Source organism: Thermobia domestica, chromosome 18 (assembly GCF_964235325.1).
Source record: "Thermobia domestica chromosome 18, izTheDome1.hap1.1, whole genome shotgun sequence".
NCBI lineage: Eukaryota > Metazoa > Arthropoda > Insecta > Zygentoma > Lepismatidae > Thermobia > Thermobia domestica.
In genome coordinates this window covers 152450775-152470256 of record NC_137471.1, presented here as the reverse complement: position 1 = coordinate 152470256, position 19482 = coordinate 152450775, and the positions used below count along the sequence as shown (strand labels likewise).

Genomic DNA, 19482 nt, shown 5'->3' with positions numbered 1-19482 from the left:
ATTTCAAACTGCATGCCTTTTTGAGGCATGACTTTCTAACATAACTTGAAGAACACAGAAAAAGCTTAAAAACCAATATCTTAAAAAAAACTGCTTTTGTTGTAAACGGATCCGGTTTACGGAGAACAACGAAACTCCACCCTGGTGAGAAACGAAACTGGGTTTGAAGAATCTTGAGACCAGTTTCGTTTAAATCCGAACCGTTCTTTTTAGAAATCCGAACCGCTTTTGGAGAAAACAGAAATCGGACTTGGAGAAAAAACCGAACCGGTTTTTGGAAAAAAACTAACAGATTCCTGAAAAAACCGAAACCGGCTTCCGAAAAAACCGAAACCAGTTCCGGCGAAAAACCGAACCGATTTTGGTGAAAAACCGAACCGGTTTTTGAAGAAAACCTAAACCGGTTTCGGAGAAAAACGAACCGGTTTTGGAGAAAACCGAAACCGGTATTGGCGAAAACCCGAACCGGTTTTTGGAGAAAACCGAAACCGGTTTCGGTAAAAAGACTGAAATGTAGGTTTTTCGGATTTCGGTTTTTTTAGAAACCGGTTTCCGGTTTTTATAAAAACCGGTTTTGCCTATCCCTAGTATATACTCATATACTATACAACCACACATATATATATATAAATACATATACTATAACATATATACATAAACACGTGTGAGAGAATCAATATATATACCACAATATAATAGGTATGTGTATTTATATCTTATACTTTAAGCTTTTTCATCAACCCATTCCACTGTTGGTCGATGATCAGTCTTGAGTTCGAGTTCATAGCTTTATTACCCTCCATTTCTATAAACCGTGCCTCCTTCCATTTCCTAACTATGCTTCTTTCTTCCTGGCCTAGAATTTTTACTTCATTCCAATTAACTGAATGTCCCGTCTCCCTTACGTGTTTGTAGACCGCATTTTTGTTCCTTTGTAGCCTAACGTCATCCTTATGTTGTCTTATACGCTCTCTTAGTCTCTTTCCACTTTCCCAAATATAACAGATATCACACTCGCCGCACTGAATTTTATAAAGGAGTCCTTTTTTCTCCATCATTACCCCTTGTTCTTCTTCTGTCTTCTTCCTTCTTTTTTCTCTTATTACATCCAGAAACCTCTTGCTCCCTTTTCTGTAAGTTGAGATGCCCCCCATCTTCTTAAACATTCTCTTAATGATTTCTGTTTCTTCTCCCAAATTTTCTATCCCCCACCACATTTTTCTTCTTCCTTCTATTCCTCCTTCACTTTGCTCTCCTTCTCGGCTTATTTCTTTTTCTTCGTTTATCTTCTCCCATCTCCTGTATTTTAGCCTCTTTCTATCGTATCCATTATTCTCCAGCTGCTTATGGAATGACTGTATACTCTGTTCCGTCTTTTCTCTTTCACTGGTAATTTTCTTAATTCTATTCTCCATGTTAATGATGAAATTCCTGTTGGTCGAGTAATCTACATCACTTCGGGCGTGGCAATAGTTTCCCGACGCGCAACTTTTTGATACCATTCTGTGTATATCGCTCCTTGTTTCCTCCTTATTCTCATATGCAGGAAAACTATAGCCTCTTCCTTTTCTACCTCTATCTCCAGTTGTATGCCTTTCTCTATATCCTCAATTTCTTTACAAACTTTTCCAATTGCCTTACAGTTCCTTTCGAAATCCCCAAGCAATCGTCAATATATCTAGGAAAAAACACTAATCTGTCACTTTCTTTCATCCTTACTTTCTTCTCCCAGTCGTTCATAGTAATTTCTGCTAGCACTGGACTCAACCTGGAACCTATGCTTAGTCCTTCCTTGATTTTCAATAAATTATCACCTATAACACAATAACTGTTATTCCATATAGTCTTCAGGGCCTCTTTCAGTCCTTCTCCACTCCAACCATTGATCTTCCTATCCTTCATCAATTCAGTGATGACTTTAACAATGCTGTTTCTTCTTAGACTTGGAAACATAGCCTTCACATCGACACTGAAAATGATTGTTTTAGCTTTGCTCTGTCCTACTTCCTCCAACCTTCTTCTTAACTCAACCGAGTTTTTCACACTGCTACTGTCTTGTTGCCTCCTTAACATTTCCACAACCTTCTTTAACTCCTCCTCCAATGGTTCAAATATATTTCCTCGGCAATCTAATACTTTTACCTACTCCTTATGTATGTAATACTTTTACCTACGGCTTTTGGAAAGCCTTTCATTACTGGTATCCTACCTTTATTAAGACCTCTTTCAAAACCTGCTTTTGTTAGTGATACTAAAACTTTTTCTTCAATTTTCTCACACACAGATCTTTCACCTATCACCTCGTAAGTATCATCACAGATATCATTCAATGTTTCTTTGTATCATTGCTTTTCCATCACCACATTGGCACCACCTTTGTCCGCTTGTTGCACACATATGTCTTTTCGCTTCTTTATATCCTTCAACATACTGTACTCGTGTTTTTAAAATTTCCCCTTTGGCTTCTTTATGTTCCTTTCCACAATCACCTTAGCCTTTCTCCTTATCTTATCCCTTATCTCCTTGTCCTGAACTTGAACTATGGCTTGCTCTACCGAGTATATAACCTCTTCTGCGTCCAATCTTTGTTCTTTCCTTTAAACTTATAGCCTAAACTTAACACTTTCTTCTCATCATCCGCCAACGTCACATCACCTATTACTACCACATTTTTGTCAATGTTCTCCTCCTGATTTGACTTCCACCCTAACCGTCTTCCCTTTTCCATTAATCTTTTCTTCACTTTCATATTAAATTTCTCTTCCCACACTTCCAGCCTCTTCATAACTATATCCCTAGTAAATATCAACAAACTATCACTAATGTCACTTTTTAACTGGTATACACACGGTATAGTATTGACTCTCCATCTAATATTCCAGAACATCTAATCATAACTATTTATTACATATCTTTATGTGTCACAATGACATTCATGTATGTTCTACCAGGTCGTCCTATTCCCCTCCCATTCGAATATATTTCTAATAATTTTCAACATTACCTGATCTCTTCCAATATTGACATCTATAGCCGCTCAGACCGAGAAAAATTGTTTTTATCAATTTTATCACTGCCTCCACTACAGGCTTCATTCACCCATTACCAAAACCAATCCGTTCCTGATCTAACATTACTCCTGACATAGTGATCACATGATCTCTCGCCCACAGTATTTTCATCTACATTCTAGATCCTCTGGAATGTAGATCGCTAATAAACTTACTAAACTCATACAATGTCAGCGACCTATCCTCCTTTTACTGAAAATGAATTTAACCCTTCAAATACCAAGAGTGGATCAATTTGGTTCAGATGATGTTTTATAAAGAAATGCTACAATATCAAAGAGAGGTAGTGGGCTAATGTTTTAGGTATTCCTCCATTAACCATTCCGCAAGCTACGTGATTCTTTACTCCTCAAAAGTATGTAATATGTCACATGCTTGCTTTCAAAGCGCACTGCACCAGCAAACCGCTCTGCAAGGACTGTCAGGTGTAATCAAAATACAATGTGTGACAGAATTTTTCCTAACAAAGACAGCGTATTTCTATGATTAAATTTCTAATGTTACTGTACTGTAATTCAAGTATTGTTTGAAAGAATCACGAGCCGCCACTGACAGTGTATACTGCGTATAATATGTACTGTAATATAAAGAACGATCAGGTACATTGCCCTTTTCATTGTACGTTAGAAACTTTAACTCCCAGAATGAAACTTTATATATATATTTTTACAAGAAGCAGGAATGGGTCAAAATAACTCACTTAACCTAACATTGTAAGCTTGGTATTCTAAGGGTTAATCCACTCTAATCTTTACCACCAATCATTAAACTCGCAACTGAGCAGTTCATCTCTCAAACCGCATATATATCACCTCGTCATCCTAAAATTCCTCCGCGCTACTTTCCTCTAGCTAAACACTCACGTCAAATCTATACAGAATATGTTTGCACTGACAACCACAAAGCTCTTTAGCATCATAGAGCCCTCCACCGGACAGTGTTTAATTATCTTAAAGTATATAAATTACGACAATGGATTAAAATTTGAAACACAATTTCTGCCATATCACACCCTTCGCAATATTAGATGCGTTTCAATGCATTAGCTGGTAAATTTACCCAAACCTCTTATTCTCTCTTACATCATGATCAGGAATTGCACAGAGACCAAGAAGAAGCTAAAACCTTTGCTTCCTAATTATAGGAGATTTTCACACCTCTATCATTCACTTAGCATTTTAATTATTATCCTGTAGACCATTTCAACTTCAATTCACCACATATTCATCTTCAACCCAACATAACTACTCACAAAGCACTCACTACCTTCATTTCTACCACGCAAATCACTAATGTCATCTATCATAAATGTTATAATGACCCTGAAATAAATAACATATATCGACATGTAAGACAAAGTCCACCAATACTGTTCAATCTTAGTAATCATCCAAATTTCTCTTGTTTTTTAAAATCAAGAATACCGTCCGATACAGCTCAACAGAATCTTCACCAAAATCCTAGGAAAAAATATCCTCAAATGACTTCATGTTCATCTTTGTCATTACCATCTTTACCACACCATCAAGCAGGCTCCCGCCCACAAATTAGCATCTGCGTCTCCTGAACTGCATCCATAAGCAGTATAATACCATCAAGCCATCCTGTCTGGTACTCTTTAATTTAGAGAAGGCATTTTTTGACGTGTAGCGTTAGGGTTTGCTTTCAAAACTGCTACATTTTCGCCTTCTAATCGCATATATCCGTTTTATTTACAATTTCTTGTTTGGCCACCGTACTTACGAATACATTAATCAACAGTCATATCAAACAATATTTATGCACTCACGCATATCGAAGGCTCTTTACTTTCACCCTCTTTATATCTACTTTATGTTGTTGACATGCCTCTTCCCCCACAAAATATTGTTATTTCCATACGCTGATGATACAGCTTATCTTGCAATTTGCCGTATTATTCACTAAGTAAACAACGCCTTACAACCAATAATACACACTTGTTCTGTGGTGCAATAAACGGCGACTGAAATCCAATGCTGCTAAAACCGAAACTATAGTATTTCTGCCTCCTAACAAACGCTCCAGGCTTCACAGTAATTCATACTTACTTCCATCACTGTTAACGACAATCGTTTTAGAATCTCCAAAACCGTTAGTACTTAAGACACACCATAGATAGATACCTTAGATGGAAGACTATGTCCAGGACATCAACAAAAAGGCATGTAATCGACTAAATATATTAAAACGACTAACTCGCACAACCTGGAGTATTTCTGCAAAGCTACTCTTAAGCACTTATATAGTCATTCTTCGACCTGTGCTTAGTTACGGCCATACCGTTAGGTTCTGGCAGCTGCTCACTTTTATCAAAAACTTAAGGTTCTCGAAGATCACACACTCAGAATTCTATACCACATCAAACTCCCGAGCTCTGTTCCAGAACTCTATGCTCGCGTGACTTTTCCATACATTTGGTTCCATGTAGAAAAACTTTGCCTCAAATACGTCCGGAATGCTCAATTCTCATCATTCACTCCTCTCCGATTCCATCAACGCCCATATCAATTTTTATATCGTTCACAGCATCAGTCATTCTACCTCTTCCTCCTCTTTACAATGTATCATTATTCCTTACCACCGAATCATCAAGATCTTCCGCTAATAAGAAAGTTTCTTCTGTATCACCCTCCGCACAATATCATACAATCATATTCTACACAATAATTCCTTTGTCACTAACAGAGTTTCCCATTTCCTTTGATTAATGCTTCAAGCAGCCCCCAAGGGAGAAGAATAACCTATATCCGTCATTTTACAATATCTTATAGTTTGTCTCGTCCAAATGGACCTCATCTCACAGATATTTCACTCATCAACACAATATGATGAAATGTAAATCCAAATACTTTCATCATGATGTCTATAATTCATTGTACAATTTCCTTTCTCCGCCGTCATTATGATTACGATTTTAAAGACCGTAATGTCCTATTTACTTACGTTATTTATGACATAAAGTTATTATAAAATGTTGAAAATCCCTTAGACCATGTCTAACTCTCTTCTCGCAGTATCCTTGACTCCTCTTTCCCCCATGCAGGTCATAACACTCGAGCGGGTGGTTAGCTAAAACAAACATGCGCCATACCTTTACGTTATAATTTCACTTAAGATGTTATTTCTAAATGGTGTTTTATAGGTAATTTGTATCTTGAAGCAAGGTCGAGTTCTTTGTTTTATACTTTTCTCAAAAGACTGAAGTCGCTGTGAGACCGAAAGTAAAATTTTGCTGAAATATGTACCCCGTTGGCACTTTCAAATAATCATTTTTTTTCTTAAATTCCGTATCAGGGAGCCAACAAAAATATAGGGGAAAAGTGTGAGGTTTGGGAAAGTTGGAGATTTGGGACAGTGATATACCTCTCTGGTGATTTGTGCTAAGTCATAGAGGTTGCTAGCAGATCTGGTGGCAACATTTAAAGAGCATTGTTACCAGGTTCTGAACGTGCACAAGGTTTTAGAAGCAAAGACAAATTTTCATTCACCGCTGATAACTATTATGTGAGATGTATATTATAAAAATATTTGACAATATGAAGAGGTAGTAGAGAATTTAATATAAGAGTAGAGAGTTAGGTATTGAAAGTATATTTAGAACATTTTTGTATGATTTTAATACCCGAGTTCGTGACATTATAGTGACTGTAGTAAAAGTGGGTATACAGGGAGGATTATGGCATGATGAATTGAGGAGGATTGGGATACTGTCCCACTCCTTTCTACTCACAAGTGTGAAAACATTAGGTAGCTTTATTATAATTCCTGTGTTTCCGCTTGGCTAACGCTATATTTATTTAGTATTTTTCACATCTGTTTCAGAAAAATGCCACGCAAGTGGAAGAAGATAAACCTAGACTAAATACAATCAGCAAACGGTGATATTATGCAAGATGTAAAGATAGTAATAGAGAAAAAGGAGAGTATACAAGAGGTAGCAAGATAACACAAAATATCGAAATCAGTCTTTGCTAGACATATTAAAAAGTACAAAGAAGACTCAAATAGAGATTCTGTAATATTTCAAGAAAATCAATTTGTGGGAAACTCACCTTAGTGAAAGTAAGATGAACTATGTGCTTAGAACGAGGCGCGGACGAACTTTGACTTACGCATACGAAAATGCCTTGAAGAAGAATATGCCGGAATCTTAAACTGTGCACAAAAGTGCGGGATATGGCTGGCTTAATGGTTTTATGGAGCACCCCCCTCAGTTATCACTGCGACCTCTGGAATCAAAAGTTTATCAAAAAGTATCAGCTTCAATAAGCAGAACGTGGACGACTTTTTGAACAATTTGAAGTTAGCATATGAGAAATGTAACTTCACTCTGAAGTGTACTTTTAACTGTGATCAAACTGGATTTAATACCGTACACATAACGCCACGTGTGATAGCTTGAGCGAAACGTGCTGTACAAGTGACAGCCCTATGTACCTTCAATGCCGTTAGGAATAGCATTCCTCCAGTTTTTCTATATTCGAGAGTAGGGTACAAGGATTTCTTCCTGAAGAAAATACCACCTCATAGCAAGGATTACTGGATGGATGGTTGCTGATATATTTGGTGTTTGTTTAGAACAAATTAACCAAATTTCAAAATATTCGAAAGAAAATCCAATCATATTGCTCCTCGAACATCACAAAACCACGTAAACATCATTGAAGTAGAGAATGCTTACCAAAATGGCGTGTTATGAACATTTTCTCCGAATTGCAGTCACAAACTGCAACTGTTGGAAGTTTCGGTTCGTGGACCTCTGAAGACCCATTACAAACGAGTGTGCAATGACTGGCTGATTAATAATCCAGGAAAAAACTATTTCTCCTCATTCTATTGATGAGTTTATAGGACGGGTATACCCCTGTGCTACGACACAATAAAATATCGTATCTGAATTTAAAAAGGGTGTAAAATACCCTTTCAACAGTGTTCCTTTTACAGAAGACTAATACCTGATATCTTCTGTAAATGACCGTCCAAATCCCTCGTTGAACAGAAACGCACCGTCTCACCAACGAAAATTATAGACAACCTTACCGCACGGAATATTGCTGGCACATCTCAGGGTATGGACAATGGGTCATCAGAGCTTCTGCCTCAAAGCTCGCTTACATTAGCTATCCAAGAAACTACGTTTGTTATATTTTGGAGCAATATCTTCCACTACGTTAGTAACCACTCAGAGTATCCGTTCTTATCCGAAGGCTGCCTACCCTTCTTAATAAAACCAACCGTGGGAAAAAGAGTAGTGGTCGAACAAGAATACTAACAGCAACTGCAGAAAAGATGAAACCAAACAAGAAGGCTTTGCAAAGTTAAAGCGAAATAGATGTCGGTATTAGAATTCATTTACAACAAGTAATAGGAAGGTTGATACAAATTCAGAGTCCTCAATCGAAGACAGTATTTTCTCTCGAGAACACTGTGTTGATATATCCTTTAGTAATTCTGTTAGTGATGTAGATCTAGCAATGAACGAAATAGGATGGGAAAACATTAATGTGAATGTTGAAAACTGTAATATTATATTTCTTAAATTTTACATCAAAAAGTGTGTAGTGTATTATGTAGGAATTGTCTAAAATGTTTAGAGCAGTGGATGCGAAGTGAAAAGGATGAGTAAGAAAGTCGGATGTTCTAAATTTGAATCTCGTAAACAGCAATATACTAGTTCTGTTGAGCTTCAAAATATAGTTCTGAAATTAACTTATCCTGTCATGGGTAAGGTAACAGTACGTGTGCAGTCTTCGTATTGATTTTGCCTTAACCTCTCTGCATATAACATCCATTAAACAGTAATCTCTAGAATAGAGATTGTTCTTGTCTTCTTGTAATTCCATTTATTTTCATATTCGCTGTATACTGTCCCAGAAGAGTCGAACTCGAAGTCGATAACGTGTGCATTGCTTTGTTGGCGTATCTTCTTTTCTTTTTAATTCTAATTTTCGACTTTAACTCTATTTTTGGATTTAATAAGAAAAAGCGAAACTATTGTCACACAGGAAAGTGGTAAGATTTTTGTTTACCTTTATTGGCAGAATTATTCAGATTTCTTTAATATATAAGCACGAGTTTGATAGCCTTTCTTAAATTCGTTGATTCCCTTATACATGTCCCGGATGTTTTTATTTTTACTATTATCTTCAAGGTCCTTAATTTTAGCTTTCAGAAAATCGCGTTTCTTTGTTCTAAAAGTTTTGGAAGTTTCCCGCCTGATATCTGCGAAATTTTGTGCAGTTATTTCATTCGGGTTTTGTAGCCAGCGTAATTTTGCCTGTTTTCTCTTCTCTGCCAGTTTTATGCATTCCTGGTTGAACTATGGTTTGTTTCTACGTATTTCCGCGTGTCCCAATTTTTCTTTTGCTGAAATTTTAATGCTATCTCTAATTTCCATCCAGGTATCCTCAACACTAGTGCACTCCAAATCTTCTAAAGCCGAGAATCTATTCGAAACTTCAATCTGGTATTTCTCTCTTACCTGGCTCTCTTCTAATTTCTTTAAATTGAATCTCTCCGTTTTCGGACAATGAGTATTACCTTTATTCAACGATAACCTCTCTCGTATTATCGCTGCTACCAGGTAGTGGTCGGTGTCGCAATCAGCCCCTCTAAACGACCGGACATCAATTATGCTAGATTGCCTTCTTCTATCTACTAAAACGTGATCAATTTGATTATGTGTTTTCCCGTCTGGTGATGTCCAAGTGTACTTATGAATGTCGCGATGTGGGAATTTTGTACTCTTCACGATTAGGTTTTTCGATGTTGCAAAATTTACGAGTCTAACACCGTTGTCATTACTTTCCTTATGCAGACTTTCGTTCCCTATAATCGGTTTGAAAATATCCTCTCGTCCTACCTTCGCATTGAAATCCACTAATAGAATTTTCATATGGTATGCGGGAGTTGGTCAAATATCCGTTCCACTTCTTCGTAAAAACTGTCTTTTATATCGTCATCCTTATCTTAATTTGGGGCATGTACATTTAAAACAATAATGTCACACCACCGTCCCTTAAGAGTAATAAAAGAAAGTCTGTCAGTGACAAATTCAACCCGTTTAATTGCTGGTAATATACGTTTATGAACGAAAAACCCTGTTCCTAACTGGTGATTTTTATTTCCTTCCCCGTAAAAAAACGTAAAATTTCCGGAATTCTCAGATCCATTTCCTTCCCACCTAACTTCCTGAACTCCTACTACGTCCATGCTGCATTTCTCTAACTCACTCGTTACGGATTTTAACGCGCCTGCCCTATAAAGACTCCTAATATTTCCATGTTCCAAATCTCATGTCTATTTTCTTTTGCTGAGGTCGTGCCAAGTTATCAGTCCTTGTCCGAGGCTTTTGTGAATATTTTGAACAAGTACTTTTTTTTTTACAGGATGAGGTTGTTAGCCCTACCCAAACCCCCAAGCTGGAGGACCACTCCTAGTCGGCTGTCAGCGAATGCTTATTCAGTATATTCGCAGCTAACCTCTATATCTAGAAGCCTTCTCCTCGATCCGCAACCTGAGGACGCGCCATGCCGTGGTGACAGGAAACCACGCTACAATTAATAATACAGTTATTTAAAAAATATTATATAATAATACAATATATATAATAATAATACAAAATATATACGTAACAATAAAACTAAAAGTGCATTTTTAGAGAAAATATAAATTGTACCTTATTTTATATATTTCAAAATTCAAATAAATCATAATATTTATATTACAAAGAAATATAACACTAAGATATTCATCGAAACCATAGAAAAGATGTTTAAGTAACAGCAACTTGAGGTGTTTTTTAAACTGCAAGCTTGGCATTCGTTTGATACGATCTGGTAATTTATTATAAAGTTTTATTCCTATGTGGTGTAACGAATTTTGAGTTCTTGTTAGGCGGAAATTTTTTATATGAATATGATTCGTTGTTCTTGTGTTGTATTGGTGTATATCTGAATTGAGTTCAAAGTTTCTGCCAGTAGCTTTCGCCCCCTTAGTCTCACTTTATGCTTACTCATGAGGAAGCTGCGCGTCCCCAGGTTGGGAACCACTACTTTCCATTAAGGAATTCTGATAGCCTGTTAGAAATTTGCATTCTGACTAATATCAGTAAACTGCATTCTTCTGTTTCTACTGCGCATGCACCAGTGAATTTCCATGCAATATCATGAATAATTCTGATAATTTATATAATATTTATAAACGAATATGTAATAGAACCTATATGAACAACATATATCATTCCTCAAAGTAACGAATACGGTAAACATTATTAGAGCAGGATGAAATAGCTGTAAACTTCAGATACTACAAAATGCATTAAAATTGCTTTTCCCGCTGGTCTAGTGGCTAGCACGTGCGTCTAAGATGTAGGGGTCCCTGGTTCGATTCCCCTTGGGGGAGTTTGGATATTTAATTCTCTTTGATGTTCTTGTATTCGTGTTCCTGTCGTTCAAGATTAACGGAAATGATTGTAAAACGTATATAACCGAGTAGAAAATAGACACAAGTTACTCAGATACGTTCGGTGAATAAGTTAACTTAAAGAAAAGAAAAAACTGTCTAAGGCATTTGTTTGTAACTTGTAAAGAACTCCTAAAAGTTACTTCCAATCCCACCAAAGTAACATTTTTCTTTTATTTGTTCTCGAAGTTTCTGTTTGTATTTCTATCGGATTCGATTAAATAGATCTGGTGCTTGGGGTCCCGGGTTCGATACCAGCCCCCGCCAAGTGAACCTTGTGGTGGACAAACACCGTGTGCGTGGGTTTTCTCGGGGTACTCCCGTTTACTCCCACTTTCTTCATTCCACCATTACATTCATTTCTCATTATCACCGTCTCCTTTAGCCTAACCGGCATAAGCGTGGGACGTAAAACTCAAAGATTTCATTTCATTTTTTTCGATTAAATAGAACTTCGAATAGAGACCACGCTGAATTCATTTATTGACTAAGCCTGAAATTCTGATAAAGGTGTGGCTATCATTTTATTATTATTATTATTATTATTATTATTATTATTATTTAAAGTACGAAGTTTCAAATGAGGCGATGCAGTATTTACGGAAACAAATTAATAATTTATTTGATAATATTCATTAGTCCACTATACATTTGCGAGGTTTTGCTTTGGGAAATGAAGTGTATACAACATTGAATAGTAAAAGTATTACAATAAAAATATATTATTAAAAATATTGATTAAGTAATTGGAGTTAAACATACTTTCCAGTAAGAATTATACATAGAGAGGTTTTACTTTAAAGTGCGATGCAAACGAATATTCGAGTTTTAATCTGATTAGAAATCGATAACGTACAAAAGAATATTTACTTCATTAGTTCTATAAATCTTTATGCTTATCGTATTATAATTCACTTTAAAATTATGAGTTTTCCATTTCAAAACGTAGAACGAGGAATAAATGTAATATTTTATTTGTTAAGGAAACCTTTCTAACTGATGATTTCAGGGCATGACCTGTGGGAGAATTTGAGACTCTGTTGACATACATTTCATCCTTTGTGGCCATAAGTTATCTTCGATCATGCTCAAAGTCGACTAATAATGTTTTATCAGTTTTCTCTCATTCATATATTGACCATTACCGGGGGAGAATCTTCTGAAATCGTCAATGCTTATAATTAGTTTCTCATTACAAATCAAAGGATAATAATGAAATATTGAACATAATATTTTGTTCTCAGCTGTGGATTTTAGATTTGCAATTCATATGATGTTCCCTTCTAATGGAATTTGAGAGAAAAGTAGTTTGCAAAGATTTATTTAAAGAAATGTTCTCAGTCCTATGATGAAAATAGGAACATACTTAAAAACAAAAAACAAAAGAAAAACGAATACTCCCTTCAGGGTTTGAACACATAAACTTCTAATTGATATACTAGTGACCCAAACCGCTCGACCAGTTCGTATTTCTTCAGTGAGTCTCTTTTGACATTTTAGGTAAAGTAGTTTCTTGCTCCACACTTCTTTTTGTTTATGTCGATACGACTATAAGTTTGTGGTGAATATTTGGCAATTACAGGTCTTGTAATGCATAAAAGTCTTTTTCGTATAAATTATGTTCAATTTTACGTCCTAATAACCTATATACAACAGGTTGAATCTGTGAAATGATTGGGGTTAGAGAGATCGTAAATGTTTTCATACTTAGGAGCCTGATATGCAAACCCGCTTAACGTGGGGATTTACTTTTGAGAAATTTGGTACATATTGTCGATCTTGAGTCTCTCGACTGAACGCATCATACTCAGCATGGTCTACATATAAACCGCAGTGGTAAGCTTTTCATTGTAGACAAGGTAAATCAAATAATAAGTAATAAGTCAAGTGCAAAATCATATAGTATAGTACAGTGCAGAAATGGGCAAACAAAATCATTAGCCTGCAAACAGGTTACTAATAATACAAATGTAACGCCTAAATGCACAGTTGTAAAAGATGTCTCTAGAGCTTTGAACATATTTCAGTTCTCCAACGTAAGTTTTAGTTTAGCTATGGGGAATGGATTGCTTGAAATGCACAGTGATGATAGCCAAATGATATTAGTAGCAAAAAAGATGCTACACAATTTGGGGCATACATCAGTAACACTAGTAAATGTTAATAGTGGGAAGACAGTAACCAACCAAGCATGGCTGCTTTCTTTAATGGTAACGCAGAAGACAATGAAAACGTTTCGGAAAACAACAAAACAAACGCAGAAGTTCTCCCCCAATTTCTCAATAACCACAAAAGAAACATAAACATTCAACGGTAGGCGCCCCGAGTAGTAGTATGCGTGTGACAAATCGACAAAGGCGATTACCCGAAAAAATCAGGAATAATGATTTTTTTTATACGACGAGACTATAATATCGCTTCTAAAGTAGTTAATGGGGAACATGCATCTAAGTTAGATGAATATCTAGTTATCAAAGAGATTACAAATGATCCACTCATCGACATAGATACCTCTTCTAGGTCAGTATGTTATCAATCAAACCAATGTAATACAGTTGAACTAAAGGTACTACATCAGAATATAAAATCCATTTGAAATAAAATAGATGAACTAGAGATACTAATTGAAAACGACAATGAGCTGATGAACCCAGATATAATTTGTATTACCGAACACTGGTTGAGGGAAGATGAAATAGAGTATACAGTCCTACCAAATTATATATGTGTTGGTGGATTTTGCCGGACCTTCAGTAGATGCGGTGAGGCTTTAATGTTTGTGAGAAAAATATTAAAGTATAAAGTAAAAACCAACAGCATGTATCTAAATGAGGAACAGACATTTGAGCATGCGGTAATAGAAATCGAAAAATCAGGATATAGGTTCATTATAATAGTCATGTATAGAACCTGACAGCTCCTTTCCCCGTTTTATTGAAAAATTAGAATAACTGTTAACTCTAGTTAAGAAAGAAAGTAAACCAATCGCATTATGTGGCGACCTAAACATTGATTTTCTGACACCATCAAATCACCTAACATTATTATCAATCACTTTGCAATCCTTCGGCCTACAACACAGTATAAACACTCCAACCCGCATTACAGAAAACTCAGAATCTTGTGTAGATAAAATTATAATAGATAATGAAACTACATCCTTTAAAGCATATAATCTTAACACTTCACTCTCCGACCATAATGCAGTTCAAATAAACATAACCGTTCAACCTCAAGATCGAAAATTGATAGGAAAGAATGTAAATGGGCAAGAAACTTTCATGAAACGGACGTTAAGTACTTTCAATATCTTCTTAGCAAGGAAGACTGGACGGACACATTACTAGAAAATGACGTAAACAATAAATACAGACAGTTCATTAATACCGTTAGGCACTATTTCGAAATAGCCTTTCCACTTAAGAAGATAAAGGTATATTCTCAAAAAACTAGATGCAACTGGATAACACGAGGCATAATTAATTCCTGCATGAGAAAGAAACAACTACATACAATTGTGAAAAGGACGAATAATAGGAAACTAAAGGAATATTTTAATAAATATAGAAGTATTCTTAAAGGAGTAATAAAAGAAGCAAAGAAAATGCACACATCAAATAGGATATCTAAATCTGATAACAAGAACAAAACACTATGGCAAGTAATAAACGAACAATTTACCGCATCAAAACCACAAAAAATAGGAATTAAAAAAATAATACACCATGGCCAAGAAATAACCAATAAACACCATATTGCAAACCTACTTAATGATTTTTTGCCAACGTTGCGAAAACATACTCAAATTCTGAGTGAAAAGACAAACAACATAAACTTATCTAGTAATTCTGTATCTATATACTTAATACCTACCACAGAGTTAGAAATAAGATCGATTATTAAAAAAATGGAGACGAAAAGATCTTCTGGGCCCGACGACATTCCTTATTATTTGCTTAAAATGTGTGCCGAATATTTTCTTATACCGTTGACTGATATATGCAATTCTTCCCTTGAAACGGGAACATTTTCAGAAGATCTTAGACTTGCAAAAATAAGACCTATACACAAAAAAGGATCAACTACTGACCCAGGAAATCATCGTTCTATCTCTATTCTATCTGTTTTCTCCAAAATTTTAGAAAAAGTTATGTATAACAGATTGTTGCCCCTTTTGGAAAAGAATAATATTTTCACGAAAAGCCAATTCGGTTTTAGGAAGTGCAAATCAATTAACAATGCTGTAGTTGCTTTTCTGAGTGATATATATAAAGCGGGAGAGAGAAGAAATAAAATATATGGAATTTTTCTGGATCTCACAAAAGCCAGACCTTGTTAATCACAAAATTTTATTGAATAAATTGCGTAGTTATGGCATTAGAGGTCATGCTAATTTATGGTTCCAATCATATTTGACTGACCGCATACAATATGTAGAAATAGGTCCAACCAAATCAGAGGTAAGACACATTAGGCACGGAGTTCCACAAGGATCAATATTAGGTCTTATAATTTTTTTATATACATTAGCGATCTTCCCGATTATATAGTTCCAAACAAAAGCGTACTTTTTGCGGATGATACAAACATTTTTGTTGACATTGCAAATAACATTTGCTGCGAGGAATTCATATTTAAGAACACGACAGATAAAATTGCAGAATGGCTAAAAGCAAACCAACTTCACTTAAATACAGCGAAAACATTTATAATGAGTTTCAATGAAGGAAAACTGAACTCTCTAAATATACATCAAATATGTATAGACGGGGAACTCATGCAGATATATGACACTTGTAAATTATTATTATTGTGAAATAAATTATTATTATTATTATTATTATTATTATTTGTCATACTGCTAAATCAATTTCTTCACTGCTTTCTCGTCACAGCCGAAAACCCAAGCCATCTGAATGAGAGTTTGTTCCACTTTTACTAGAATATAATTTCTCATCGCAGACTAACAGATAGTTCTCTACAGCCTTTAGAGCTAGGCATTTTGACAACTTGTAGAAATTTGCATTGTGATCCGTATTAGCAATGACAGGAAAGTGGATCTTTCTGTTTCTACTGTGCATCATCAGCATCATTATATCAGAAGTATTCCGCCATTACCAGCGGGTCACTTACCGCAGCTGAGAAGCTACCATGCTCCACAACCTTCTGTTAACCTCTCCATCTTCTCATACGATTTTTCTGTTTTGATATCGTCAATAGCCTAATTATGTTTCTATATAATCTAATTCATCCATTCCCTCTCTTTCCTACCACCATACCCTCTAGCACATCCCTCATGATACAGTTCCTTCTTAACCAATATTCCAACCAGTTTCTCTTCCACTTCTTAATAATATTATTCTCCTTCAATTTCCAACCCTCTCATTCCTTTTCCTCTCGACTCAGCTATTTCTCTCCATTCTTCTCCACGCACATATTTCGAAAGCTCCCAATTATTTCTCATCATTTCTGCGTAATGTCTATGTTTCTGTCCTATAAATACAGTAAAATACAGTACACGAAGCATTTTATGAGTCTTTTTTTTAACTCTAAGGCCCCACAAAATAACATTTCTTCATCCTAAAGGCTTCTTTCGCCATTTCTATCCTTGCTTTTATTTCACGTTCGCATGTCATATCACTAATAATACTACTCAGATATCAGAAACTAGTCACCTGTTTTTTCCCGCTCCTACTTCTATATTTGACACAGATCGCTTCGTTTCAATCACCGTGGAATTTGTCTTTCTAACATTTATTTTCATCCCAAATTCTTCAGAAGCCTTTCTCAAGTTTTCTACATATTATTAATTTTCTTTTTAGATTCTGCAACAACAATCATATCAACCCCAAACCGCATACACCTTATCATTCTATCTAATACCTAAATTCCATCTTCATTATGAAAACTCATTTTTGCTATCTCTTCTACATAGCTATTAAATAATGTCGGCGAAATATATAATATCTGTTGAACTCACCTTTCAATTACATTGTCTGTCTACTGTGCATGCGCCAGTTAATTTCCATGGAAGATCATGAATAATTCTGATAATTTATATAATATTTATGAACGAATATGTAATAGAACCTATATGAATAACATATATCATTCCTCAAAGTAACGAATACGGTAAACATTATTACAGCAGGATGAAATAGGTGTAAACTTCAGATACTACAAAATGCATTTCAATTGCTTTCCCCGCTGGTCTCGTGGCTAGCACGTGTGTCTAAGATCTATGGGGTCCCTGGTTTGATTCCCGGTGGGAGAGTTTGGAATTTTAATTCTCTTAGATGTTTTTGTATTCGTGTTCCTGTCGTTCGAGATTAACGGAAATGATTGTAAAACGTATATAACCGAGTAGAAAATAGAGACAAGTTACTCAGATACGTTTGTTGAATCAGTTAACTTAAAGAAAAGAAACAAAGTGCCTAAGGTATTTGTCTGTAAATTGAAAGGAACTCTTAGTTTAGTTCCAGTCCCACCAAGGTGACATTTTTCTTTTATTTGTTTTCGAAGTTTCTGTTTGTATTTCTATCGGATTCGATTAAATAGAACTTCGAATAGAGACCACGTTGAATTCATTTATTGACTAAGCCTGAAATTTTGATAAGGGTATGGCTATGATTTTTATTATTATTATTATTATTATTATTATTATTATTATTATTATTATTATTATTATTATTATTATTATTATCATTATTTAAAGTACGAAGTTTCAAATGAGGCGATACAGTATTTACGTAAACAGAATGATAATTTATTTGATAATAATCACTAGTCCACTATACATTTACGAGGTTTTGCTTTGGGAAATGAAGTGTATACAACATTGAATAGTAAAAGCATTACAATAAAAATATATTATTAAAAATATTGATTAAGTAATTGGAGTTAAACATACTTTCCAGTAAGAATTATACATAGAGAGGTTTTACTTTAAAGTGTGATGCAAACGAATATTCGAGTTTTAATCTGATTAGAAATCGATAACGTACAAAAGAATATTTACTTCATTAATTCTATAAATCTTTATGCTTATCGTATTATAATTCACTTTAAAATTATGAGTTTTCCATTTCAAAACGTAGAACGAGAAATAAATGTAATATTCTATTTGTTAAGGAAACCTTTCTAACTGATGATTTCAGGGCATGACCTGTGGGAGAATTTGAGACTCTGTCGACATACATTTCCCCCTTCGTGGCCATAAGTTATCTTCGATCATGCTCAAGTGGACTAAAAATTTTTAATCAGTTTTCTCTCATTCATATATTGACCATTACCGGGGGAGAATCTTCTAAAATCGTCAATGCTTAAAATTAGTTTCTCATTACAAATGAAAGGATAATAATGAAATATTGAACATAATATTTTGTTCTCAGCTGTGGATTTTAGATTTGCAATTCATATAATTTTCCCTTCTAATGGAATTTGAGAGAAAAGTAGTTGCCAAAGATTTATTTAAAGAAATGTTCCCAGTCCTCTGATGAACATAGGAACACACTTAAAAAAACAAAAGAAAAACGAATACTCCCTTCAGGGTTTGAACATAAACTTCTAATTGATAGACTAGTGACCCAAACCGCTCGACCAGTTCGTATGTCTTCAGTGAGTCTCTTTTGACTTTTAGGTAAAGTAGTTTCCTGCTCCACACTTCTTTTTGATTATGTCGATACGACTATAAATTTGTGGTGAATATTTGGCAGTTACAGGTCTTGCAATGCACAAAAGTCTTTTTCGTATAAAATATATTCAATTTTACGTCCTAATAACTTATATACAACAGGTTGAATCTGTGAAATGATTGGGGTTAGAGTGATCGTAAATGTTTTCATAGTAAGGAGCCTGGATATGCAAACCCGCTCAACGTGTGGATTTGCTTTCGAGAAATTTGGTACATTAGTATACTTGTTACATA

The 19482-nt window shown here is 35.2% G+C and overlaps 1 protein-coding gene across 1 annotated transcript; it reads right to left on the bottom strand.

The window, feature by feature from the left end:
- Nucleotides 1-1599: 1599 nt before the first annotated feature.
- On the bottom strand, nucleotides 1600-2073 carry LOC145675314 (uncharacterized). The gene has a single exon (XM_081745706.1). It carries the CDS (start codon nucleotides 2071-2073, stop codon nucleotides 1600-1602), a length of 474 nt encoding a protein of 157 aa, XP_081601832.1.
- Between the last annotated feature and the right edge of the window lie 17409 nt (nucleotides 2074-19482).

Coding starts and splice junctions, on each gene's coding strand:
- LOC145675314 (XM_081745706.1), bottom strand. CDS start 2,073: ATGTTAAGGAGGCAACAAGACAGTAGCAGTGTGAAAAACTCGGTTGAG.